The 26,259-nt window shown below is 35.1% G+C and overlaps 1 protein-coding gene and 2 long non-coding RNA genes across 8 annotated transcripts in view; all 3 read left to right on the top strand.

Annotated features, from left to right (window-relative positions):
- The first annotated feature begins 3 nt into the window (after positions 1 to 3).
- Positions 4 to 9,264, top strand: ormdl3 (ORMDL sphingolipid biosynthesis regulator 3). Of its 3 annotated transcripts, none has more exons than XM_087274965.1 (4): positions 4 to 78; positions 569 to 768; positions 4,113 to 4,264; positions 6,843 to 9,264. In XM_087274965.1, the coding sequence occupies exons 2-4, from the start codon at positions 595 to 597 to the stop codon at positions 6,976 to 6,978; spliced, it is 462 nt and encodes a 153-aa protein (XP_087131091.1). In that variant the 5' UTR covers positions 4 to 78; positions 569 to 594; the 3' UTR covers positions 6,979 to 9,264.
- Positions 9,265 to 17,050: 7,786 nt separating this feature from the next.
- LOC137490442 (uncharacterized) overlaps positions 17,051 to 26,259 on the top strand; it is a 57,945-nt gene continuing 48,736 nt past the window's right edge. For both annotated transcript variants that reach the window (XR_015504084.1, XR_015504085.1), the window contains exons 1-2: positions 17,051 to 17,230; positions 17,356 to 17,602. This is a non-coding gene — a long non-coding RNA (uncharacterized LOC137490442). The remainder of the gene's footprint in view (positions 17,231 to 17,355; positions 17,603 to 26,259) is intronic.
- LOC147841386 (uncharacterized) lies at positions 21,047 to 24,565 on the top strand. 3 transcript variants are annotated; one of them, XR_015504082.1, is made up of 7 exons: positions 21,047 to 21,091; positions 21,637 to 21,709; positions 22,661 to 22,718; positions 22,810 to 22,903; positions 23,027 to 23,184; positions 23,280 to 23,375; positions 24,412 to 24,565. It is a non-coding gene; the product is annotated as an uncharacterized LOC147841386 (long non-coding RNA). The 3 variants fall into 3 exon arrangements; XR_015504083.1 differs by having other exon boundaries at positions 21,637 to 21,747; XR_015504081.1 differs by lacking the exon at positions 21,637 to 21,709.

Raw genomic sequence — 26,259 nt, 5'->3', positions numbered from 1 at the left:
ATTGGCCTACACCCTCCACGTGAGCCACACCGTCCAATCAGCGGATACCCCGATGAATACATTTCCATCCTTCTAAAGGTGAGTTCTGAAAAATGATGACGTGAAACGATGAAGTCTTGCTGTGTTGTCACCATCTGTTTGCACGGGAACAAAGTGCTTGAAAGCAAACATCATGAAATAAACAGACGTGTCAAGTGTCGTGGGCGCAAAACCGCAAGGCTACACTGCATAAAGGCTCCAGAGCGGACGATATCCTGATAACGTTTACGAAATTACAACGGGGGCGAGAACTAAGGTTGTAATTTCCTTCCTAAGGAGTTATTGTCAACTTTCTGTCTGATTAGTGAAGACTCTTGCGCAATTTTGAACAGTAAGTGACTCGTTCTTAGCCCCACTCATCATTTTAAATAACATCAATGCTTGACACTTTCAGAAGTTGCGTTGTGTTTCTCTAGTTTGCATGCTGATGGTGATTTGTGGCATTTTTGTTGTATGACTTGTTACAGTCAGTGCTTGTAAACGTCAGTGAAGTAAATGTGATTTTCACGTGTTTTTTTGTGTTTGACAGTAAGTGCGCAATAGTAGTGAGTAAGGATGAACGTGGGCACGGCGCATAGCGAAGTAAACCCGAACACACGCGTGATGAACAGCAGGGGGATTTGGCTCTCCTATGTGCTGGGCATCGGTCTGCTACACATCATATTGCTCAGCATACCCTTCGTCAGTGTGCCTGTGGTCTGGACACTCACCAACCTCATTCACAACATGGTAAGAAATGTCGAGAACAAGCATTATGATCATGTTATGTAGACTGCTATTGATGTTTATTTTTGTTTGGGTCACTGGTTGTTCTGCTAAGTGGTGATCAAAGTAGTTTCACAATTGTTTGTCATAAAAAAGTCATAAAAGTGTTTCTCAATAGCATACAGACAAACACACAATGAAAAATTAACAACAGGAATGTTTCCAAAAATAAAAATTTTCTCTTCATTTACTCACTGTTTACTTGTTAATGACTTTATTCTGTTAAATATGAGGGAAGATGTTTTAAAGAAAGCTTAAGCGGTAAGCATTGAGTTCTGTAGTATTTGTTTTTACTACTATGATTGTCAGTGGTTATCGTTTTTTAGCTTTCTTTGAAATATCTTGTAGCTCAATCGACTCACAGCAAGAAGGTCGCTGGTTCAGGCCTCGGCTGGGTCAGTTGGCACTTGTGTGTGAGGTTTGCATGTTCTCCCTGAGTTGGCGTGGGTTTTCTCCGGGTGCTCCGGTTCTCCCACAAGATCAAAAATGTGGTTTAAGGTGATTGGGTAAGCTAAATTGTCCGTAGTGTATGTGTGTGAATGTGTATGAATGTTTCTCAGTGATGGACTGCAGCTGGAAGGGCATCTGTTGTGTAAAACAAACATATATGCTGGATAAGTTGGCGGTTCATTCCGTTGTGGCGACCCCAGATTAATAAAAGGACTAAGCAGAAAAAAAATGAATGAATGAAATATCTTATGTGTGTGTGTGTGTTTAACAGAATAAAGGAACTCTTAAAAGTTTGGAACCACTTGGGGGTGAGTAAATGGTGAGTAAATTTTCAGTTTTGGGATGAACTGTCCCTTTAATTTATAGAACCTCAAGCCAACAAACATGTATGAGACTTTGTTCTGTTGCAGAACATTAAGAATATGTTTTTAATTGAAACCATGGTTTTAATGATCTGCAAAATGCATGTAAATAGCTACTGGGACTAGTAGAGAGTCAGAAACACATACAGATGAGCCAAAATTGCTGTGGCTCCTGATGAGGCTTTAAAAGGATAGTTCACACCAAAATTGAATTTACTCAAGCTCCACATGACCCAGACTTGTTTTATTTATTTATTTTTTCTTTTGAACAAAATATTTTGTAGAATGCTGGAAATCTGTAACCATTCACTTCCATAGTATTTATTTTTTCCTACTTTGGAAGATGGTTACAGGTTTCTAACATTTTTCAAAATAACATATTTTTTGTTCAACAGAAAAGTGTTTGGAGCCATCTGAGGGAGAGTAAGTGGTGAATAAATTTTCATTTTTGGGTGAACAATCTTTTTAAGAAGCAAAATAATCAGTGTGTGCGAGAAATTTATTAATATTTACAACATTACTTTTAATCCATTGCCTCAGTGTTTAGTCCTGAACAGCACATGCTCCTGTCCTGTAATGACATAGCAAAATGTTTTTATATTATTGCAATGTTTTAAAAATGTATGTATTGCACACAACTATCACACAAATGCAATCTTAATTTGATAAGGTTTGCAGCATTCAGTACTATTCAAATGCTCTGTCACTTCTAAATTGAAGCAAAAGTCATCATTATAAAAAAAGTCAATATGCACCAAGTTTGCAAGGAGACCTAGTTTCTAAAATAATATCACTGTATGTGCTTCTGTCTTGTCATTTTGACATGACATTTTTCTCCCATGTATTGCTGTGGTTATCACTGTCAGTCACTGCAGTTCCTTTCTGCATTACTTTGAGCATGTCACTTTTAAAATGTGCAATGTGTACAGTACATGGCACATGGTCCTCTTAGCGGATCTCAAAACACACATTTTGTTCCAACTCAAATGGATTGTATACAGTATAAAAATTAGGAAATGTTCTCTCTTGAATATCACTTAAAAGCCGTCACTCACTTCAGTATGTTGCAGTGAGTCACTAAGACTTGATTGATTTCATCAAAAATACAGTACAGATTGTAAAATTGTCAAATGTTATTGCACTATAAAATGACTGTTCAAAAGTAGTTTATAATTTAATTTAATAAATTATTCCAGTGATTTTAAAATTGATTTTCAAGTTCATTACTCTAGTCTTCAGAGTCGCATGATCCTTCAGAAATCACTCTAATATTAGTTATTATTATTATTATTATTATTATTAATAATAATAATGGAAATAGTAATAAAAGCAATAATGCCTGGAGTAATAGTTCCATTTAAAATTACAGTACATACTATACGAAAGCAGTTATTTAACATTTTAATAGATATTTAACAATTTAACTTTTTATATTTAATAAATGTCGCCTTGATAAACAGAATTAATTTTGTATTTTTTGTAACAATGTTTCGGGAAAAAAAAAAACTGACCCCAAACTTTTGACTGGTTGTGAACATACTTTGTTGGTAAAATGAGAGCATTTGTGATATACGGAGCTCAACACTGTACAAAAACATGTTTTTAGCACTTGGATTTCAGAGATTGGTAGAAATATCAGTGGTAGACATGTCATAAAAACATGTCATAAATAGAAACCGTTGACACTTTTCAGTGTGAAAGCACAAATACACACCAGAACATTTGCCAAATCTCACCAATATTCTATAATTACAGCCTCAACTGGAGGTGCTTAGCTCCTTCTAGCACTTCTGTAAGACAGAGTCTGTTTGCAAGGAAACAAATTGACTGTGTTGGCATCTGTCTACTTTATAAAACTGTAATGTTTTAATAATCCTTCCAATTCTGTAAGAATAGTCATGTTCGGATTATTTTCTTTTCAGCTAACAAACTTTACAGAGCTCAAGCATTTCAAGTGACATAGGACAAAGCTAAATTATCAATGTAATGTTATAATATGTTGGCGTGGATGTTATTGTAGTTGTTGTTTTTAGTCATGTATCTTTATAAGTACTGCTGTTAGTGTGAACAGGCCTTAATTAAAGTAGTTAGTAACGTTGTTATTTCCTGCTTTCGGAGACTTGTAGCAGACTTGTGACCCATTTTCTTGTCAGTATCTGCCAATGGCGAACCAATGAGTTAGTTTCAACGTTTAAATATACACAGTTTCACAAGATACCAAGGCTTAAAATAATTTTTGTCCCCAGCCGCAGGGTCTCTGAAACAGCAAAATCTTTTTTGCTGAATTTTGGCCCATTGAGTTGCTGACTCCAGCTTCTGTAATTTCAGCCAGTGTTGGACTTACAGAGCCATCCTGTATCGCCTTTCTTAGTCGTCCTGCTCCAAAAACAGATCAGCTCATGCTGTTGTCCTAAGAGTTTCACAACATCTACTGATAGAGCTTTGAAGAATTGTGCCAAAGGTCATGATGTTCTGTGATTTCTCTTTCTGCCATAGTGCATGTATATCTTCCTCCACACGGTGAAAGGGACGCCGTTTGAGACTCCGGACCAAGGCAAGGCCCGGCTTCTGACACACTGGGAACAGATGGACTATGGTGTCCAGTTCACCGCCTCCCGAAAGTTTCTCACCATCACCCCTATTATACTGTAAGATTGTTTTGCTTTACTTTTGTGCTGTTCAGAGCTTTATTCTGTCCTTCATGCTGATTTGTCACTATTGCGTGTTTTCTGCACGCGCATTGGGAAGGCTTTCACTGCTTGCTCTGCATGGCCATGAGCAAGAGCCACTGATGCAGACTTCCTGTGGTGTCTGCTGGCAAGGAGAGACAGATTTAGTAACAGTCAGTCAGTCAGTCAGGTCATTTGCTGTACTCTTTTCTTCCCTCTTGTGTCGTCTCCTCTCCTATTGTGAGGTTATTTCTGGCGACCACAGTGAGAGATGAGGAGGTTTGTCTCTCTGTTTACTAGGGCTGCACGACACTGTGAAAATATGCAATATATTATTGCTGTAGAGTATTGAAATGGCAAAATTTCTGCATTATAACATTTCCCTAGAGAAAAACAATTTTTATATAATTTAAAAAAAATCCAACAATCATACTAAAAAAAACGACATAAAATGCCATTGTGCTTTAGGCACATATGCGAACCTTTCCTAATCCCAGGGTATTCCGGTCTATACACTGTCCTATAATAAACAAAAATGTTGTTTATTATCAATAAAATGTGGTTATTTTATTGGCTTGTGTTTTGCAAAAGAAATATAGATATTTATTTCAAATAATTGTTTTTGTTTTTTGTTTTAATGCAAGTGCATCCGGAATTTTCAGCCCAGAATTTTAATTTCGGTTCAAAAAAGTAATTTACTACACCTCTGCAATATGAATATTACATATACTATTATCGTGATAATGATCATTTTTAGATGTATTGTGCAGCCCTTGTCTTTACTGATGCCATGAAGCCCTCTCTACCCTTGAACTTTAAACATGTTTTTATTGAAAATGTAACTTAATCATTATTTATAGAAGTAGTTAAATACTGCTATTGAATTAAGTCAGTTTTTTTTTCCAGACATTTCAGAGCAACACAGAATATTAACAAAAAAAAAAAAAATGTAGGTTGAGACTACCCTACTCAAAACTGTAACTTCTAAGAACTGTTACTTTTTGAAGGTTAGTTTGACTTTAGTTGGTCTAGCTAGACTGTTAGCATTTGTTGTGTTATTGAAGTGTTCTTTGTTTTATTTATTTAATTATTGTTATTTATTTTTCATTTGTGTTTTAGCAGTCATTACAATTTCAGATATTTCAATTTTAGACTTAATTTTTTATTTGTTCTTCAGAGTTAATTATTGAGGCAACAGTAATTTTTTCATCAAATTTTCTAATGAAGGAAAATTGTAGGTAACAAAAAACAAAAACTTTACAGGAGACTTTAATGTAGACAGTGTAATCTTGCTTCATTATCTCAAAGCCTGCACAGCCTAAATTGTATATTTTTTATATACACTCACTGGCCACTTTATTAGGTACACCTGTCCAATTGCTCGTTAACATTCATTCATTTTCTTTTCGGCTTAGTCCCTTTATTAATCCGGGGTCACCACAGCGGAATGACTCACCAACTTATCCAGCACATGTTTTACTTCTAGCTGCAACCCATCTATGGGAAACATCCATACACACTCATTCACACTCATACACTATGGACAATTTAGCTTACCCAATTCACCTCTACCGCATGTCTTTGCACTTTGGGGGAAACCGGAGCACCCGGAGGAAACCCACGCAAATTCAGAAATACCAACTGACCCAGCCGAGGCTCAAACCAGCGACCTTCTGGCTGTGTGGCGACAGCATTACCTACTGCGCCACTGCATCACCTGCTCGTTAACACAAATTACTAATTAGCCAATCACATGGCAGTAACTCAATGCATTTAGGCATGTAGACATGGTCAAGATGATCTGAGTATTGTTGCTGAGTATTGTTGCTGATTATGTGCATCCTTTAATAACCAGTGTACCTATCTTCTAATGGCTACTTCCAGCAGCATAACACATCATAAAGCGTGAATCATCTCAGACTAGTTTCTTGAACATGACAATGAGTTGTACTAAAATGGGCTCCACAGTCACCAGTTTTCAATTCAGTAAAGCACCTTTGTGATGTGGTAGAACGGGAGATTCGCATCATGGAAATGCAGTCGACAAATCTGCAGCAACTGCGTGATGCTATCATGTCAGTATAGACCAAAATCTCTGAGGAATATTTTCAGTACCCTATGATTAAGGTAGTTCCGAGGCAAAAGATGGTCCAACCCGGTACTAGTAAGGTGTACCTAATAAAGTGGCCGGTTTGTGTATATATTACTTATTACATTTATATTACTAATCGTGCACAAAAATTTAAGTTTGTATTTACATAAAACATGTTCATGTACTGTATTGTTCTGTAAATGCACACACATGTCTACATATAGTATGTTAATACAAGTATATAATTTTGTTGTATGTATATGCATATTAAGATTATTGTTCACATTACTATGAACATATAAGGAAGTACAAGGAAAAACCAAGAAGAAACCACATCCTGTTATTAGATGCAGTCTTATGCTGTGCTGTGTCTGCTTGAACAGGTTCTGTAGCCTTTGCTTCTGTGCATCTCATGTTGCTATCTGACGCCGGACTTGATCTTGTCCTTGTTTTTCTCCTCTACAGGTATTTCCTGACCAGTTTCTATACAAAGTATGACAGGGTCCACTTCGTCATCAACACCATTTCCCTGCTCACTGTGCTTATCCCCAAACTTCCTCAGTTTCACGGGGTCCGTCTTTTCGGGATTAATAAGTATTGATGAGGCTTTGGTCTTCAACACGAGAAGATGTGTTGACACGCAGGGCACATCCTGACTTACTCTGTGGGAATGAAAAAGGAGCTTTGTGAGATGGTCTGCTGCTTTGCGGTTCGAATCGGCTGAATAATCTGCAATGATCAGTGTTTTTTTTTTTGTATAACATTCAGTAGAAAGAAGCACTTTTTGTTAAACCACCAGCGGAATGCAGGAGATTATAAGACTGCGTTGAACCAGTGTTGCATGATTTGGACCTGAGTGTTTGCTTTCAGTCACTTTGGCAGAAATGCTGCATTGGTGCAATGATTCAGATGGGTCAGAATCATCCAGGCTGGTTCATCATGTCGTCTTAACTGTTTTGGGTGCCTGAGTCAGCACGTCCCTGGAGTACGTTCGGCACTGGGGGGTTAGAAAAGAGAAGAAAGCTACTGTGTTTCTGAAGAAAGTGTACAATGCTGTTTTTAGCCCAGGTGCAAAAGACTGGCTTCAGTCCCATAGTTGGACAATGTCACCCTGTGCTTTTGCAAACTTTTGCAGGGGCCTTGTTTTAAAACTTTTAAACAGAGCTAGTTGAAATTTATATATAGTAATATATTTTAAAGAGATGTATGCAAATGCCAGTTGCAGTGTTCTAAGGCCAGATTTATTAAATGGAGGAATTAACACGAGAGCACCGACCCATAAAAGTGCAGATGGGAAATATGCAAACATTAAATAACAGCATTTAATTATACTTTGAAATGAATATATTTAGATAATGTCATCATACGACATTCCACATTAATGACCATGAGTGGAGGAAATTCTCCCCTCTACTGTGTTTGTTTTGTTTTCTGCCTTCATCCTTCTCTAGCAGTTGTCACAGTCATGTCAAGCACAAAATTGGTTAGATAAGCTCTTAAAGATGTTAAACAATAGCACAAATACAAGTAATTTGGCTGTAAATGTTTAGTAAATAATATTGCATGATCAATTTAAATCCTCTCTTGCTCCTACAAATGCATATGAGTCAAAGACGAGGCACCCCATTGTTTTATTTACATAAAACAATTATACAGTAGTCAATATACAGTACTGACCGACAGCTTATTAAATGCCCCAAAAAAAATGAAAAAAGAGATGGTCTCATCATTCATAACAGATTTATTTATTTATGTAACCCCCATAACTCAATGGCTGCAGCTCTGCACAGTTTAGTTCCAACCCTGGTCCAGCACACTTACCTGTAGGTTTCATAAGCTGTGTCCCAAATGGCACACTATACAGTACAGTACACTGTGCTCTTACCCACTATGTTCTGTACTCATGCACTTGCACACTCAACAGCATAGTATATGTATGTAGTGTCGTCCCAAATGGAACACTAATGTTTTTAAGCGAAAATTCAAACCGTTTCCTAGGTAACGTTTGCCAAATTAATAAATTAAATGATCAAGCTACCAAATAATATCTGCCATGAGTATAACCGCATTTACCATCGGGAGGCACTATAATCACTTTCATCAGAGGATTGTTCTTTCACAATCCAAAATAAATAAATAAAGTAATCCAACATCAGTGCCCGAAAGCTCCGCCCATTCCGGCACGTAAGCAAAACTACGGCCATTGAATGCGTGAAGTGTCCAACATACAGTAACATGCTCCATTTAATTGGTTGAATAAGTGCATCATCCGGGTATTTAAAGTTCACTTATTCTTTTCAGAGTTTTCAGTGTGAATGCACTACTTGCACTCTACACAAAAATATGGCATAGAGTAGTGCATAAGATTGCGATTTTTGGAATCACATAAACAAGCCTGAAGGACAAATTAGTTTGATCAGGTGTGTTTAATTAGGGTTGGATCTAAACTGTGGCTCTCCAGGAATTAAGTTTGACACCTGTGTATAAAAGTGTCTAAAACAGGGGTGTCCAAACTTGGTTTTGGAGGGCCGGTGTCTTGTAGATTTTAACTCCAACTTGCCTCCACACACCTGCAAGGATGTTTCTAGAAAGCCTACTTGTAATGCTGTGGTCACACTAGAGTTTGTGCATGCGAAGTTCTGTAGTACGGTGCTGCGATGGGTGGGGTTAAACAAGATGGTTAGACATTTAAAGAGCGAGCGATTGGTCCATGTTTTACATTTCGGTCTAGAGGGGTCATGTTTTGATCTTCGATTGGTCTTATGCAATCATGTAATTCAGATTCACTGGTCATAGTTCACCAAGCTTGAACTTTCCAACGCAGGGAACTGCGCAACTGGTCACCCGAGCTTGCGCTTCCGGTGTGAGGCATTTGCATGTGTATGAATGGAAGTCTATGGGGAAAAAAGTGCAGTGTGACCGCAGCTTAAGGGCTTGATTAGCTAGCACAGTTGTGTCTGATTGGGGTTGGAACTAAACTTTGACTTAGACTTTTGAAATGTTATGTCGTATATGGTTCTTCCTGTGATAAAGAGTTAACATGCTTTTTTTTTCGTCTTTGACCCGGATGCAAAACACCAGATAACTGTCCATGGAATTTTTTGCTGTATATTTTTTTCTCCACTGTTGTCTTTAGTGAACCTGGACTGTTTTTGAGATAGCAACACTGTAGTAACATAGACTTTGTTGAGTGCATGGGAATTAAGGTCTAGCTTCAGATGGTACAGAGAATTCCCCAAGAGAGAAACTGCAGCACAAATGACCTTTGGACCGTAATCTATTCATTCCACTCTGGTGTGCAGCTCCTGCACCAAACGAAAATGAGGAGAGCTTAAATGTTAATGCAGTTTCCCAAAGTGCAGAATATTTCTGTGTAGCATTAACAAAATGTGAATAAGATGTGTACATGCTTCCATTTTTATCTTTTACCATGTCAACACAATGCTGCCTCACAAAGGCAAAACCCTGCTTTTGACTGCTTTTAGTAACAATGTATAGGCATAGTTAACCCATAGTTCTGTCATTTAATCACATCTGACTTGTTCTGAACATAAACAAATGTATATATGGTAAAATGTGAAGAATTATGGTAGGAATGTAGTATTTTCCTACTATGGATGTCAATGGTTACCGGTTTCACATATTCTTTGAGTATCTTTTTTGTATTCAACAGAAAAAAAAATCTAACTTGTTTGGAACAATTTGGGCTTGACAAGGTGGCAAAGTGGGCAGCGCTGTCATCTCACAGCAAGAAGGTCACTGGTTCGAGCCCTGGCTGGATCAGTTGGAATTTCTGTGTGGAGTTTGCATGTTTTCACATGTTTGTGTGGGTTTCCTTTGGGTGCTCTGGTTTCCCCCACTAGTCCAAAGACATGCATTATAGGAGAATTGGGTAAGCTAAATTGTCCGTAGTGTATGTCCTGGTCCTCCAGGTTGGGTGTTGAGCGCTGGCCTAACAACCTACCTTGTAAAAAATTAGATGTTATGAAACGCCAACCATCACCAAGGCTAAACATCAACTTCGATATAAATGGCCCTGGGAGTAAGCAAATGAAATTTGAGTGCACTATCCCTTTATGCAAACCTGCCTGTCAAATGCAGATCATGGTCTTAAAAAGGCCAATTTCAAATTTGACTAATGTGTAGTTACTGTGTTTGAGCATATGCGTCTTGCATGATGGCATTAAAATAAGCTGAATTTTTATCATACTGTAACAATTTCTTTTTTGTAACAATAATTCTATATATTGGAATGATATGGTCTGTGACCAACCCTTCAGATGTATTACTAGTGCTAATCAAGACTCTCAACGGCTGTTTTAAAGGCAGTGTTGCTTAATCTCATTCATTATTTCATTCCTCATGTTTAGTTTGAGTTTGTTATACTGGTCTCAGTCATGATCAGTGTGATGTTCGTTTTCTAGCTGGCTCTCTTCTGTGATATAGATTACAGTCAGAACAATAATGAGCAACACCTTGTCTAATCGGATAATCTTGAATCCTATAATTGTTCACATTTTGCTTTTCTTAATTTATAGATCAATTTGTACATTTCATGACAGATCGTCACCTTAGAATTATAAGGTTCTATCTGAAATTTTTGTCAAAATTAAGTAATTAACATTCTTATTAAATGACAACTCATTATACGTTTACGTTTTAAGATGTTTAATAAAAAAAAAAAACAACAACTGTTACACACATTCTGTTTGCTATGGAATGCAAAAACTTTTAAGCTTAATATCTCCAAATCATTTAGAACGCAGATAAAACCTTATAATTGATGAGATATTTGCTTTGTTTACTAATGAAATGATCAGTATTTGTCATACTATTATCACAATGATAGATAATATATTGTTTACTTTTAATCTTTATTTACAGATTTATACAGCTTCATTGACTACAGCTTTATTTATTATTTGATAATTGCCGTCTTGACAAGGTACTTTAATTTGCTTAATGCGATTGCATTCAATTAGACTTGATCCGTGTTTTATTATTTGCAGATGTTTTGTGGCTCATCTGACTAGGTTCATCAGTTGTAGCTAATGGAATGTACACTCAATTTATTTCCGACAGATATTGTGAAATTGATTTTGCACAGCATGCTTTATATAAAAGTCTAGGATGATTTATGCTCTTCAAGGCTGCATTTATTGATCAAAGCGTTTAATAGTGCTTTAGTATTTACATTTTTTAAAAACAGCCATTATTGCTATTGAATTATTATTTTTTTCTTTTTAATTTAATTTTTACTTGCCTTGATGAGTGCAAGAGATTTTCAAAAACAAAACTTATAACAAATTGTATGTTCATACCACACTCTAATCTTTATGTTTTGAGAAATTGCTCTGTTTTAGTGTGGTAATCTGAGGTGTTGTGTACTAGAGTGCATTTGGCCCATCAGCTGATATCAAGGTTTATGAGGAGTGATATCAGAGCTTATGTAGTGAAGGACAGTGAGTTTCTGGTTCAGCAGAAGTTGTCAGTTGCAGCGCTGATTAGCCATCTTTTCCTGACAGTTTGTCCTGTTTGTGCTCAGCCAGTGATTGCGATTGACAGCAGCAGTGAAGCGACTCCCAGAGTAATTCACTAGCTGCAGGAAATGATGCATTGCAGGGTTAAACAGCAGGGATAATCTTATCCTGCGTCTGATCAAGCGTGTTCATCAGTTAATGTGCAGTAATGAATGAACGAATGCTATCTGACATTCTAAAAAGCGTCAGGTAAATGAAAAACAAGTGTGAAGAGAACAATTGAAATTCTGTTCATTTTCAGCTCACTTTGTCAGTTGTTTTATAGTGAACACAAGAACACATCGTAAAAATTATTCTGACTTTTAGTCCATACAGTGAAAGTTGGTGGGGTCTAAAACAACTGTTATACTTTTTAATATCTCGTGTTCAACAGTCTTAAAATGATATTGAATTTGAATAAAACATAATATTGTGCATGAAATATTTGTTTAAGAGATGCCCAAACTAGGGTCTTCTGTCCAAAGTTGGCCCATTCCAACCTTTGATTTGGCCCACCACACCATCTGAGAATGATGGAGAGGGTTAGTGAACGCCTTTAACAGATGATTTCTAATTTTATGTAACATTTTTTTGTTTCTTTTTTTTTATCACTGGGCTACAAAAAAAAAATTAAAAAATAAAAATACAAACAAACTGAAAATTAAATGTTTCAATTAAATGTAAACAAATCAGAGTTTTTAAAATATACTTTCACTCGACAAATAGAGGACTATCCAGAAGATATCGGCAAGCAAATAAAGAGGAAAAACTAGTGTAACTCCATTCTGTTAAAAATTAGATTTAGTTTTGTTTTTACAGTAATAAAATCATTTTAAAATTTAAAAATATATACCGTATTAGTTACAATAAAGCAATGTTTTCTAGTTATTTAAATATTGTTAAATACATTAAGAAATAACCCTTGGCAACCATATTTACCTTTGGCTCACTTCATAAAAGTTTGGGCACCCTATATAAATATATACATTGTCAAAATGTTTAATCTGACTCAAAGAACAATTAGTTTGCAACAAAAAACTGTAAGAACCACTTTGCCTGCCAATGTCTTCTCTTCTCTTGCCAGGTTATTCATTTATTACAGCAGTACAATGCATGTATGTTGAGGTAATGAATCTAATGGCAATACACCAACTTGATGAGGAAGAAAATACCTTGGCTAACAAAGTCCTTTTTACACATGGAATGTTTTCACTCTTTTTGGTTTTTTGTCTGTATTTTAACTTGGGACCATTACTGTTTATGGATGATCAGAAGGCTTTTGCATTTCATGTAAAATAACTGCATTTGTTTACCGAAGATGATCAAAGGTCTCAAGGGATTGGAACATGAGAGTAATTCATTTTTGGGTGGACTAATCCTTTAATGTTGACCTGTGACTAGCAATAAATTAGGAAACCCAAAATCGGACATTTAACAAACAAACAAATTGCAGTTGCAATTCTAATAACTGAAAATCCTGATTCATTTTTGCGATATTCTCTAGCATATATCTTGCAATTCTTACTTTCGTCCTCAGAATCGTGGTCTTATATCTCTTAAGTTTCACTTTTAAAATTGAAATTTATATCTCATAAGCCAAAAAGTTCAAATAAAAAATAGAAATAATTCGCCAGATGTCTGAGATGGCCTACAAACACAACTGTGAAAAAGTCAATTCTGAACATTTGGGATACAAATTATCCAGCATGTCCCTTAAGTTAAAACAACATCAAAAAACACACAAATCGATTTGATGTCAATTCTGGCATCCAGACATTGATACCCTTTACACCCCCCAAACCAAGGACAAAAAGTATTATAATATAACAAAGGTTTTATTCATCTGATAGCTTCCATTCCAAATTTACCCTGGAGGTTGTTACCCTACAAGTAAACTACCTTGATGTGTGATGCATCTAAAAACACTGTCCTGTAGATCATTTTGAGGGATGTAAACAAAAACAATGGTCCTAACGTGTTTCCTGTTTTACATTTTCACTTCTATAGTTTCCGAGAATCCAAAAAGAGCCACATATTGATGAATAATGTTATTATAGCTGTCTTACCATGAAGTTATGATTGAATTGCCTCTTGTTACAGTTATGCATTAGTTTGATAACATGCAGGAAATGTTCATGGGCCAACGTCATGACCACATTGAAATGATCTATAATTGGTTTCTGATGTGATTTGACGCCAGTGTTAGATGTCAATTGTACGTCATTTTGCCATCAGAGTAGTCAATTGACATCAAATCGATTCACATTTTTGACATTATCTTGACGTCAAGGTGCCCGCTGGATCTGAATTATGTCAAAAAATCTGAATCACCATAGACTGCATGGACACTATCAAGAAAGCACCATGGCAGTATTTGAGTGTGTAACGTGATCTATGTGCTTTTTAAACATTGACTGGGAGAGAGTGGCTCATGCAGGATGGGCGAGAGTGAGGCATCATGTGTCAGTCTCAGTTCTCCATTACTAACTCAAGCCTGTGTAAACTGTCTGTCTCCTGTCAGCGCCACTCTTCCCTCACTTTCCTTCCTCATACACACACTTTACTGAGCTTTACCTGCTGGTTTTGTACTACACTCCGCTGTCCACTTTTTTAGGTTTAAATTTGTATGCTGTTGTTTTGTGTTTGTTGTGTTTTCAATTTTATTAGCATAAAGGGCTATTGGGAATAGGACCAAGTCTGACTGTCTGATATATCATAGTCTTTGGGAGGTTGAATGTTGAGTAAACATTAAGGAATCTTGTTTCTATACAGAGAGGGATAAATCAGTCTATTGAAGTATTTATAGGCATGCATGTCTTTCAAAAGTGTAGTTGGTAAGATTGTCATTGTTGTTTTTTAAGTTTCTTATGCTCACTAAGACTGCATTATTTAATCAGATTTACTAAAAAAAAGTGTTAAATATTATTGTTCAAATAATTGTTATATAAATATATTTTCAGATGTAATTTATTCCTGTGATGAAAAAGCAGACGTTTAAACAACATTACTCCAGTTTTATGTGTCGCATGATCATTCAAAACATTGGATTTTGACATTGTCAATGTTGAAAGCAGTTTAGTATTTTAATATTGGATAAAAGCAGCGTTGAAATATTTTTATAATAATGTAAAGTTTTTGTTCTGATCAACTCAATGCCTCCTTTATTACAATTTACTTTTAATATAAAATAAATCTCTTGAATGGTACCTTAGAAGCGGTAGTTCTGTCTAACATGTTAACATCATTTGTGATTACACTAGTGATGGTCTTTTGCTAAAGTTAAACTGAAGGTTTGATTCAAATATGGGCTGGAATGCTTTTATCCATCTGTTTGTGTAATGTTAGAAATAAAAAATGAATTTAAAAGGAAAAAGTCTGATGTCTTGTTTTTCTTCTGAAATATCAAGATTAGTTGCAGAATAGTTGGCCGCTAGGTGTCAGTGCAGACCCTGTAATATACTGACAGTTCAGTGCAGATAAGATGGCCTTGAATCTAGTTTATTTACTGATAACTATTCAGTGCCTATTGTAGTTGTCTTGGAGATTGAGGTATTGATAACAAAAATATGCTCTTCCGTTTCCAGAAGGATATTCTATTGAAAGTTTTCATAAAGAACGAATCATTGACTGTTGCCCCATTGATAATATAAATATAATTATCTGATTTTATGCTGCATTTGATAACTTGATTTTGAAGGCAATTGCGTCATATTGGTCTATAAATGTAATGAAATCATCGTTGATTATAAACTATTTTTATTGGTATACATGTGCATTGTTTGAACAAAAACACAATGTGGTTATTTACTTATTTATTTTTGTTTGTTATGTCCAGAATCTAAATGTTTGATTTACTTATGTCAAATTTTAAAAAGTATTTGATTGCTCTGGTCTTTAAAATGCATTCGGACAGTTATTGTTTAACTTAAAAAAAAATCCTGAAAAAAGTATATGTTTATTTTATTTTTGTAAAGCTACATTTCAGATAAATCGCTCAATTTATGTTCCACACAAACATAAAAAATTGAATGTACAGTATGTCTTTAGAATATTGTGTTAATATTCGAGTAGGGTTCAATATGCATTGTTTAAATTTCAGCTGTTCTTTGGTAGAAATGTGAACTACAACTACAACCAGAGTTCAGTGTTTCATTTGTTCCACAAAAAAAAAAATAAATAAAAAAAATACATATATATATATATATATATATATATATATATATATATATATATATATATATATATATATATATATATATATATATGTGTGTATGTATATTTATACATACACACATAAATATATATATAAATATATATATATATATATATATATATATATATATATATATATATATATATATATATATATATATATATATATATATATATATATATATATATATATATATATATATATTCTCCAGGTGCTCCGGTTTCCCCCACAGTCCAAACAAAGACATGTGCTATAGGTGAATTGGGTAAGCTAAATTGTCCGTAGTGTATGTGTGTGAATAAGTGTGTATGGATGTTTTCCAGTGATGGGTTGCAGCTGAAAGGGCATGCGTTGCGTAAAACATATGCTGGATAAGTTGGCAGATCATTCTGCTGTAGCGACCCCAGATTAATAAAGGGACTAAGCCGAAAAGAAAATGAATGAATGAATGAATGATTGCCAATAAGTGCAATACCAAATCATCTAGATTTTTCATGTTAGGTTTGTAAAAATGTGTACTAATCATAAAAACAATTTGCTATTTGATTTATAACATCACAGATATGTTTCTACAGTATATGTCAGTGTGCAATGTGTTTTTCAGACAGCAGAGGGCAGTACATGCTACAATTTGATGCTAATCCAAAGTGGCAGTTGCTGACTAAAAATAGGCTTTGCCAGTGGATAAAAGCTCTTTATTTATTTTATTTAAGCCCAGATATTTACCAGACGAAATAAGTGTTGTTTCAGCGCGTTAAACAGTTGCAGTTAAAACTGATTTTCTGTCACCTTGGTTTACTATGAAATATTTCAAAGTGCTTTCAAGGGTAGTGCAAGTCTCTGTGATCCTTCATTTGAAAACACACAAAGGCTTCTTTATCTTTCGCCACCCACCGCTTTCATTCTGTCTTGTGTTGTGTCCTCAAATCCTCCATGTCCTTGACTCTCTTTCAGTCTCTCTCTCTCTCTGTCAGGTTGGACTCATCAGTTCAGTCAGCTGGATGGAAACACGGCTTAAATCTGTGCACTGGGAACAGGGGGAACCCCATGGGTTTTAAAATATTCCTCACTTTCCTCCGCAATGCGTTGGCATTTGAAGTTGCTGCTCTTCCTACAGAAACGTGAGCTCACTTTGAAAGGAAGCACATGTTTATATCTATTATTATATAGGTCAGGATATGAAATATAGATACCGTGTGTTGTCTTATAGCTGTTTGTTGATGTGGGTTTTTTTTTCCTGAAACAGACCCTAAGCTAAGAGGATTACATTTACACATTTAAATAACCCCAACAAATGAGGACTGTGTTGCTCAGTGTGTTAAGGACACACAGGAGACTCGGACGCCACGGTCATGTCCCACTACCCAAAATACACAACTACTAAAGGGGAGGTCGCACTGTTTATGGATATAAATAGAGTTGCCCCTGATTAGGCGCATTAAACATGACGAATTGTTCCCTTCAGGACCTGGTCTGGAGAGGGGCCTAAAAAGGTAGGAAAGCATATGTGGAAGAGAAATACACAATGTGACATTCAAAATCTAAAATATATTTATTTTACTGCATATATTAGTGTTTGTGGCACACAAAAAAAAAAGTACACACAGGATTTACCAGAGTAATTCATTTGATCGTGTGCACAAGCATATTTACTTCTGAAATTATATATGAAGAGTTCAGATGTGAAAACCTCTAAATGCCATCAACATTTTAGTTGAAAATGAAAATTTTTCTCAGCCTCCTTTATGTAGATTTATTTTACTTTAAAGTCATTGGAAAAAACTTTTTATTTTTTTTTGCCATAAAAGTAAAATGAATGAAACTATACATAGGAGCCTGATAACATACTCATTTTAGAAGAACATTTCAGATGGTGCGTAGAGGTTTTTGCATCTGAACTCTTCACATATATATTTTTACAATACAAAAATTTTAACATTATTTTCTGATCAAGTCATTTATACAACATGCCGTAGAGGTAAACCAGCATAGATTTTATGCCTTTTTAGCCTATGACGGAATCTATTTATTTACTTATTTACTGTATGTTTAATTAAATGTGTGTAAGTTTATATTTAATCAGTTTTTAAATAAATTTCAGTAATATTATTGACTAATATGAGAGTGTTCATTTGATTTCTTTACAATACAGTTTGTAAAGTAATATTGTGCATATTACTATATTATATTATACATTCTGCATAAATCTGCAGAATTGTAAAATTCAACCTGGGATCATACATTTCTGAAGAGAGCAAAATATGTCCCAGGAGCTACGTTTTTTGGGAGTTTTTGTTTTCACGAATCCACCATAGGCTGCTGTGTACACTTTTTCAGATTTCAAAAAGCGCCTGCTCTTCTCGCATGAATTCACCAGAGGCCGCTGTCAACTGACTGACCAACCAACCGACCGATCACCCAACACAATCTCACGGCAATTCGTAACTTTTTCATTTAGTGGCTAATTCGTATGAATTCGTACGATCTAATTCGTACAATTTAGTACGATTTGCTTATCCCCCAATGACGGTTGGGGTTAGGGGTGGGGTCAGGTGCCACGCCTCCTTTTTAAAATCGTACCATTTCGTACGACTGAACTCGAACGAATTCGTACGAATTAGCCACTAAACTGGCAAAACGTAAAATACTTACGTTTTCTCGTGAGATCAGGCTGGATCACCCCACCCACCCCTTTCCATTAACCCAACCAATAGTTTTAAAAAGCACAGATTGACTCGCCCACCCCCTTCCCTTAGCCCAACTGCAGTGTTTTAAAAAGCAATCCAGAAAAAGAAAATCCCCTTGATTTTTACCATGTTTTCAGATTTTACTTCATTCTCACCCAGTTATTTACTTGTTTATTTTTTAACTTTTGTTTTTGTCTTACCTGCTTTCTGGAACCGTTCTTCACCGGACTCGAAGCCCATTGTCGTGGTCAACTCAGCTTAGTGTCTTAAGTTTGTTGATGTTAATGGCGAGCTACTGGTCAAACTGGTAACAGTGGGAAAGCCGTCCATACAGAGGTAAGCTGTCAGCTGGTAAGCGAGAAAATGAAAGCGTTATACCGGCCCATAGTGTTTGTATTAAAGATGAATTGCAGCCATATCTGGCTACATAACTTGCGATCTCCAGAAATGTTTATAAGGCTACGTTTTCAGAATGAGCCTATGTTGGGAAAATTTTTGCGTAATATAATTATGTGGACAATAAATTTGGACTACATCCAAGCAGAAATTAGCATGTTTAAAGAAGTGATCATGCCATGTTTTCTAATAATGTTGCCAAAGGGGCAGCATTGAAAACAATAGAGGGCCTAAGATGGATGCTTGAGGCACTCTGTACTTTTATTGTTGTTAACTTGGATCACTTTTTTCTATTTAAATTAATAAAATAGTGCCAATCTGACATGTAGGACCGGTAACTTGATCAATTAGTTGGTAACTAGGTATTGTATACGTTGTTAAAGTGTTTTTAATTCACTATTGCACTTAAGTACATTTTTAAGTATTTATATATTTAGGATAAAAAAAGTTTCCCACTCAGATTTTCCTTGGCTTCAACTTCACAAATTCAGTGTTGACCAACAGAGATCCATTTGTTTTGAAAGTGATTTTTGTGCCTTGCATTTATACGTCGCTCCCCTAATGACATTAGACAATGGACTTTTGTTCTAATTTTGCTAATGCATCACACTTCTGATTTCTTTATAACCTTCTACCAAAGCAATAACAGATAAAAGAAGAATTGTGGTGAAAGTGGGATCACATTTATAGTAGGTTTAGCTTCAGATATGGACACAGACCACTGGCTAACCAGCTGAGGTTTAATTATACAGAATAGAAAAGACTTGGGGTGTTTCTTAAGTCTTCTTGTTGTGTTTTGTCATCACTGAAAAAACAAACAAACTCACAAACCACAAATCTGCATTTGGTTCTTTCACATGTTAGTCAGATGGCCTCTGTGTGAGTCCAGACATGAGGGTACAGGAGGTCAGTCTGAAGACCTATAGTATGCAACTATATTTACCCTCATCTTGTGATCATGTGTCAATTTCAGTTAATCAGCATGAGTTGGAGCTTCGCATGAGGGCAAAATAAGAATTTGTCACACTGACCAACAGAAAGCTGCTTGGTTTGAAATTGACTATTTTGGTGAGCTGTAGACAATGGACCTTTTATGCCTTGTGGAATCTAGTGAATTTTTGCTAATGTGCCACGTTTCTTCTCTTTCCGCTTGTTACGTTTGACTTCACATGTCAAAGTTTCTGGCTCAAAATGCTCTGTCAGAAGCTGAAAGTGAACAATAAACTTTGTTAATATGCACTCACAGTGTGCAGCAGTGAAATTCATGACTGTAATTACTTCGTACTTCCACCTACACAGAACTACCCTTAGAAAATTTATCTAGTCACCTGTATATTTACTATAGATAGGGTTGGGCAAAAAAAAAAAATTAATTAAGCCTTTTACATATGCTGGAACATATATATATATAATAGATTATATGCAATTATATGCAGAGCCTTGAAGTAAAAATAAATTATTGACAAAATATTAAATTTAATAAGTGAAAGGTTTGCAAATATATTTCCCCCCTTAAACAATAGCCTACTCTTATATTCTTAATAACTTGAGGAGACCTAATCATTTTCAAACTCTGAAAGCACACTGTAAACCCTAATGCTGTAACTAATTAATTGAATTGAGTTCTATTAACTTAAATCATTAAAATTCGTTTATCTTAATTAACCTTGATGAGTATTTAGAACTTTTTCTTATTTTTGAGTTTGTAAAAATTTAATCTTTCAAGTAAGGTGAACAATTCTGCTGGGTTTAATCTATACAAAATGTCTCTTTAAAGTTTCATTAACTCAAATTCTGTCAGCCCAGTGATTTTGCGTCTGACGTCATCCAGGTTCACGTACGTGCTCATGCTTCATTCGTTTTTTTCAAGATGGCGGATCGGCCTCGCTTCACACTACAGTAAGTAAAATATTTACAAATCCAAGAAATATTAAATGTATGTTTTAATTAATATAATCACAGTAACAGTTCAATGTAATGTAGAGTTAATCAGGGTGCGTTTACATGTCGTACATTACAGAAAACATGTTTAGCCTCACTTGTTGCTAACTAACGTTAACATTACTGTTTAAAAAGTTAGAATCAGTGCAATGTTAGCGTTAGTTGTAATGTGTTAACTCTGAATTTTAACAGAGTGTGATAAAGACAAAAATATTTAAAATCGGCAGATTACATTTTTCAAAAAAATTTAAATCTTGGCGCGAGTATGCCTTTTCTCAGCCTGTGCTGAAGTTGTCATGGAGACGTGCGCTCTCACAACCGCATGTCATGGCGCTGCGCTGAACTCCATCCAGTCTGTGAATGTGGTATTATCTTCGCGATCTGTAGGCACTTCGGAAACGTAACGTTAATCATAACTCAAATGATCTCCGCCTAAACACTTAACGGTATTTTCTGATGACGCGCAAAAACGTAGTCTCAAAACTTAACTCTGTCACACGCAGCTTGTTGCTTGCTGATCCATGTATGAGGATAGCCTGACGGAGAACATTTAAGCTGCGCTCCTCACCTGAGCAGGTACAGAGCAGAGCTTCATTTTACACTACCACATTGAGGTAAAGTTGGTTTTATATTCATACATTCATTTAGTAACAACTTGTGACTCGCTCCATAAATTGTTTACCATGGTTCTTTGTCTATTCGTTCTGAAATCACATGCAAGTATGACATGAAAACAACATTACACTAAATGCACTATTTTTTTTGACTGAACAATGTTGTACTTTGAAAGTCATTGGCTGCTAATATGATTTCACCATTTAGAATATGCAAAAATTACCTTTCTGAAATTATATTATTAAGGAGAAAGTCTGAATGTGTAAATATAAAACTAACTTTACCTCAATCACCAGCACTGATCAACACTTAATATTTCCTCGCGCTTAAGACGACATCTCTGCATATCAATGATTACCTGATTAATGCGATCAGTTAAGTGAGTTTAAATGTCATTTAGGTCAAATGTATTTTAAAGGTATGATAAAAGTTTTTTTTTTTTTCAATCTATTTTTTAAGATGTCTACTCTGGAGAGAATATAAACAGCCTAAAAAACAAAGTATGCATATCTATAACACATTAATACAAAATTATGTTATTAAATAAAATAATAACAAAACAAAATATTCAAGACGTGGTAAAAAAGACAGTTTTCTGATGTGCAAATTTTGTAGCTTAAAATATATTTATATCTTAAAAATATAAATATTTTAGTCTATATATTTTTACATCATTAGACAATAAGGTAAGTTTTGTTATTTCTAGCTTTTAAAATCAGGCCTTAAATTTCTTTGTCGTCCTATTCAGTTTTAGAAATTTCAATACTGTTTAAATCTGTGTTCATCGAATTAAAGCAACTAACATGATAATCAGCTCTATTGCTAACCGTTTTGGAGGTTAACGTTAGACATCAGGCAATTGTACTACTTCCACTCTCAGCTAAATGACACTGTGACTTTGTGTACATACAGAATTGAAGGTCGGGTGTTGCTGACTACAGATAGGTTCTTAAATGGAGGCATGTGAAAGGTGGGTAAAATATATTTATTTTGTACTACTATGCCTGGCATATCCAGATAAAATAAATATTACAGTGTATTTATCAATGATACTTTTTCAGCAAGGAAAGTGAAACTTCAGCTAGACCTTGAGTTCAGTTTACAACATGAAGATCCTGCTTTCAACATCTGATCAACACCTGATTTTCATCTGAGGTAAAAAATAGATAAGTAAATGAAACATAATAATAATATTAATACATTTTTTCTAGAATTGTATATTTTGTGGTGTGGGTTTGTTTTATGAAATTCTCTCTTGTTTCTTTTTGCTGTTTGCAGAGTACCAACATGTTACAAATGAGAATTTTCCCCACAAATTCTTTGCAAAACTGGACCACCACCTATTTCATTTGATGACAATTTTAAGGCAAACAGCATCCAAAACTGGCAAGACAGCAGATACCCTGGCTAATCTTTTAAAGGTTTATGATGAGCAGGTATGTTTGGGGTCACGTGTTAAAGTATACATTAAAATATAATTTGAATTATTATTTTTTTTTTAAATTTTAAAAAATTGATTCTTGATTTCCAGGAACTGAATGATGTCAGTTCATGACGGACTACTGTTATCAGAGGTCTTTTGGTCTTGCTGCGTGAGCGTGACTTAAGATTCTTTAGGAACACCATGGTAAGACTTCATTCATTCTTTTCACAATTAGGCATGTTTAATAAAAAGATGAAAGTTTTGAAAACTTTTACTTAACATATTTGTAATCAAGAATAGTTGATGAATCATATAATATTGGCTCAGTCATTGTGATACTGTCCTTACATTAATATCCTTGAATTATGTTTTTGGATTGATAATCCTGCTGACTGAAGATGCTTTATTGGCCCTGCATTCACTGAGGGTCTCTGTTGTCCTGAAGAATGAATTGGACACCACCCACAGCACACTTCCAGACCTTTCTTGTCTTGTATGGATTAATGTATGCTCTTCACATAATATATAGTAAAGGACTTTGAACTTGTGCAAAAAGTTTTGCTTGGCATGGATGATGGAAAATAAAAAGTCTCGTAGCATGGAAACCTTAAAGAATGAGTTGATGTAGAGCTTTTTTTTTTTTTTAACTTAATAAAGACTGTCTCTGGGGTAGTAACTTCAAAACATTTATTTACCTTTAATTGGTAAGTATGCATTTTATTATATATAGGGATAGTTTGTCCAAATGTAAAATTCTGTCATTTACTAACTCTTCACTTGTCCCAAACCTGCTTGAATTTCTTGCTTCTGTTGAACACAAAAGTTAAGTAAAGCTGACAACCTGTAACCACTGACTTTCTAATAGGAAAACAAATGCTGTGGAAATCGGTGGTTACAGGTCTCAGCTTTTTTTTTTTTTTTTCAACAGAAGAAAGAAACTCAAACAGGTTTGGAATAAGTAAATGACAGAATCATAGTTCAACCAAGACTGAATATATATATATATATATATATATATATATATATATATATATATATATATATATTGTAACGAGCGCACACATGCCACGTCGCCCTGGTCGCTAATTCAACCCAGCTGGACCATCATCAACACAGGATCGTTCACAGCTGGACGTCATCAAGTGGAGAGGCATATAAACCAAGCCCACGCAAGGAGAAGATGAGCTTCATTCACCCAATGACTCCATGCGCTAACGCTTGTCTCTCTGTCTCTCCACAGCAGACTCCAGCTCGTGACGATCCCACATCCGACTACTCACTGTCCTTCACTTACTTCCCGGAGCACCAGAGCACCTCACCTTGAAGAAGAGCACCGTTTACACCCCATTCACGTTGTAAATAAAGCACCCTCCGGGGACTTGTCTGTAAACTTATCCAACTGTGTCGCTGTTTTCCCTCTGCTTCGCTACAATATATATATATATATATATATATAATCTGCTCTCCGTTAAACAGAAATTGGGGGAAAAATAAATGGGGGCGAATAATTCTGACTTCAACTATATATATATATATATATATATATATATATATATATATATATATATATACAGTTTCTGTGTAGTTTACACTAAACGAGTCACTTCACAGAATGTGCACTTATTATTTTTTTTTTAACGAATGCCTTAAGAGTAAGTTTTACACTTATTAATGTATTATTAAATTTTATCAAACTTATAGTTGTGTTTTTTCTTGAGGCTCTTATGTCTGATATCATATTTACATTGTGGGTAATTTTTATTAATTTCAGAATAGTGTTCATTTTCAATCTCTTTATGTCTAATAGTTTTTATCGTTTTAAGACATTTGTAATTGCATAGGAGACAAATTTGAAAGTACTGTTGGACATTTTTTCTTTAACAATAAATGTCTAAAATGGTATTGTCTGTGTGTTTTAAATTACAGATTTATTTTGACAGATTTATGGGGTTTAAAGATTAAAATAATGGCTAATTTTATTTGTGAAACTGACGATGGAGAAGTTAATTTTAAAAAATGCTATCAAAATGTATGAGCTGGGTGACTAAGTATGTAAAGGTGAGATAAATAATTAAAAATAAGTTAATTGCTATTAAAATGTATGAGCTGGGTGATTTAAGTATTTAAAGTTGAAAGAAATTAAAGCAATTAAGTTAATTGGTATTAAAATGTATGAGCTGGGTGACTAAGTATTTAAAGTTTGGAAAAATTTAAACAATTAAGTTAATTGCAATTAAAACGTATAAGCTGAGTAACTTGGGTATTTTAAGTTAGGTGAAGTGTCTTGCATGAGTACAACAAACTCAAAACTTAATGTTTCTGTTTACTTAAAATAGATAATTTCATAACTTAAAAAATTTGACGTAACTGATTACCTCAAATTTTTTGAGTTTTGTCAACTTATTCGGGATTACAGTGCAGTATTCAGTTTTGAAAGAACATTTGGACACAAAACCAATAATTTAATAGTCTTAAATCACAACATGTAATGTTAACTTTTTCAGTTTGTTGTAAGTTTGTTGTGCAATATCCCATTTAAAGGTAACAGAATTATGAATACACTGCATTGCAGAAAAAAGCAAAAGTTAAGTGACGTCATTGTGAAAAGGGTCCGTTTTCCCATTATTGTTTTACATAATTAATAATCTTAGGGTGTACTCACACTATGTACAGTAGCCTTAAACAGGGCCGAAGCACGCTTGTCCCTCCTCCTGTCTCCCCCGACGGCCCGCACTCACGTTACATTCGGGTCTGTAAACGCTTACATCATCGATGATGTGCTGTTCAGTAACAGTGGAGATTCCTTTAATTATATCATTTTAGTCATTTGGGATGCAGTGAAACTCAATTAAATATTTTGGAGAACAGCCAATAAAGTCCTCGTGTTGCAGGAATTAGGTTTGCTAAAGGTGCAGCTGTCGTACAGTGAGGGGTTTGCATCTTAAATAATCTACGACAGTTTGTGTTCATCAATCAGTAAGAATGATTAACAAATCTATATAAAACAGTCTCTTAAAAGTCATGTTTCATCTTCAGTTTTGGGCTCAGGCTTCGAGCCCAAGTAAACCGCGCTTTGGTACACCTCTTC

Source organism: Danio rerio, chromosome 12 (assembly GCF_052040795.2).
Source record: "Danio rerio strain M-AB ecotype USA chromosome 12, GRCz13ab, whole genome shotgun sequence".
NCBI lineage: Eukaryota > Metazoa > Chordata > Actinopteri > Cypriniformes > Danionidae > Danio > Danio rerio.
Note: the sequence above shows the minus strand (reverse complement) of the source record. Positions and strands in the feature narration are given on the sequence as shown.

Excerpts from the sequence above, each read along its gene's own strand:
- ormdl3 (XM_087274965.1), top strand. The coding sequence starts at position 595 with ATGAACGTGGGCACGGCGCATAGCGAAGTAAACCCGAACACACGCGTG. Across the intron at positions 769-4,112 it reads CCAACCTCATTCACAACATG|TGCATGTATATCTTCCTCCA; the intron begins GTAAGAAATGTC and ends TTTCTGCCATAG. Across the intron at positions 4,265-6,842 it reads ACCATCACCCCTATTATACT|GTATTTCCTGACCAGTTTCT; the intron begins GTAAGATTGTTT and ends TCTCCTCTACAG.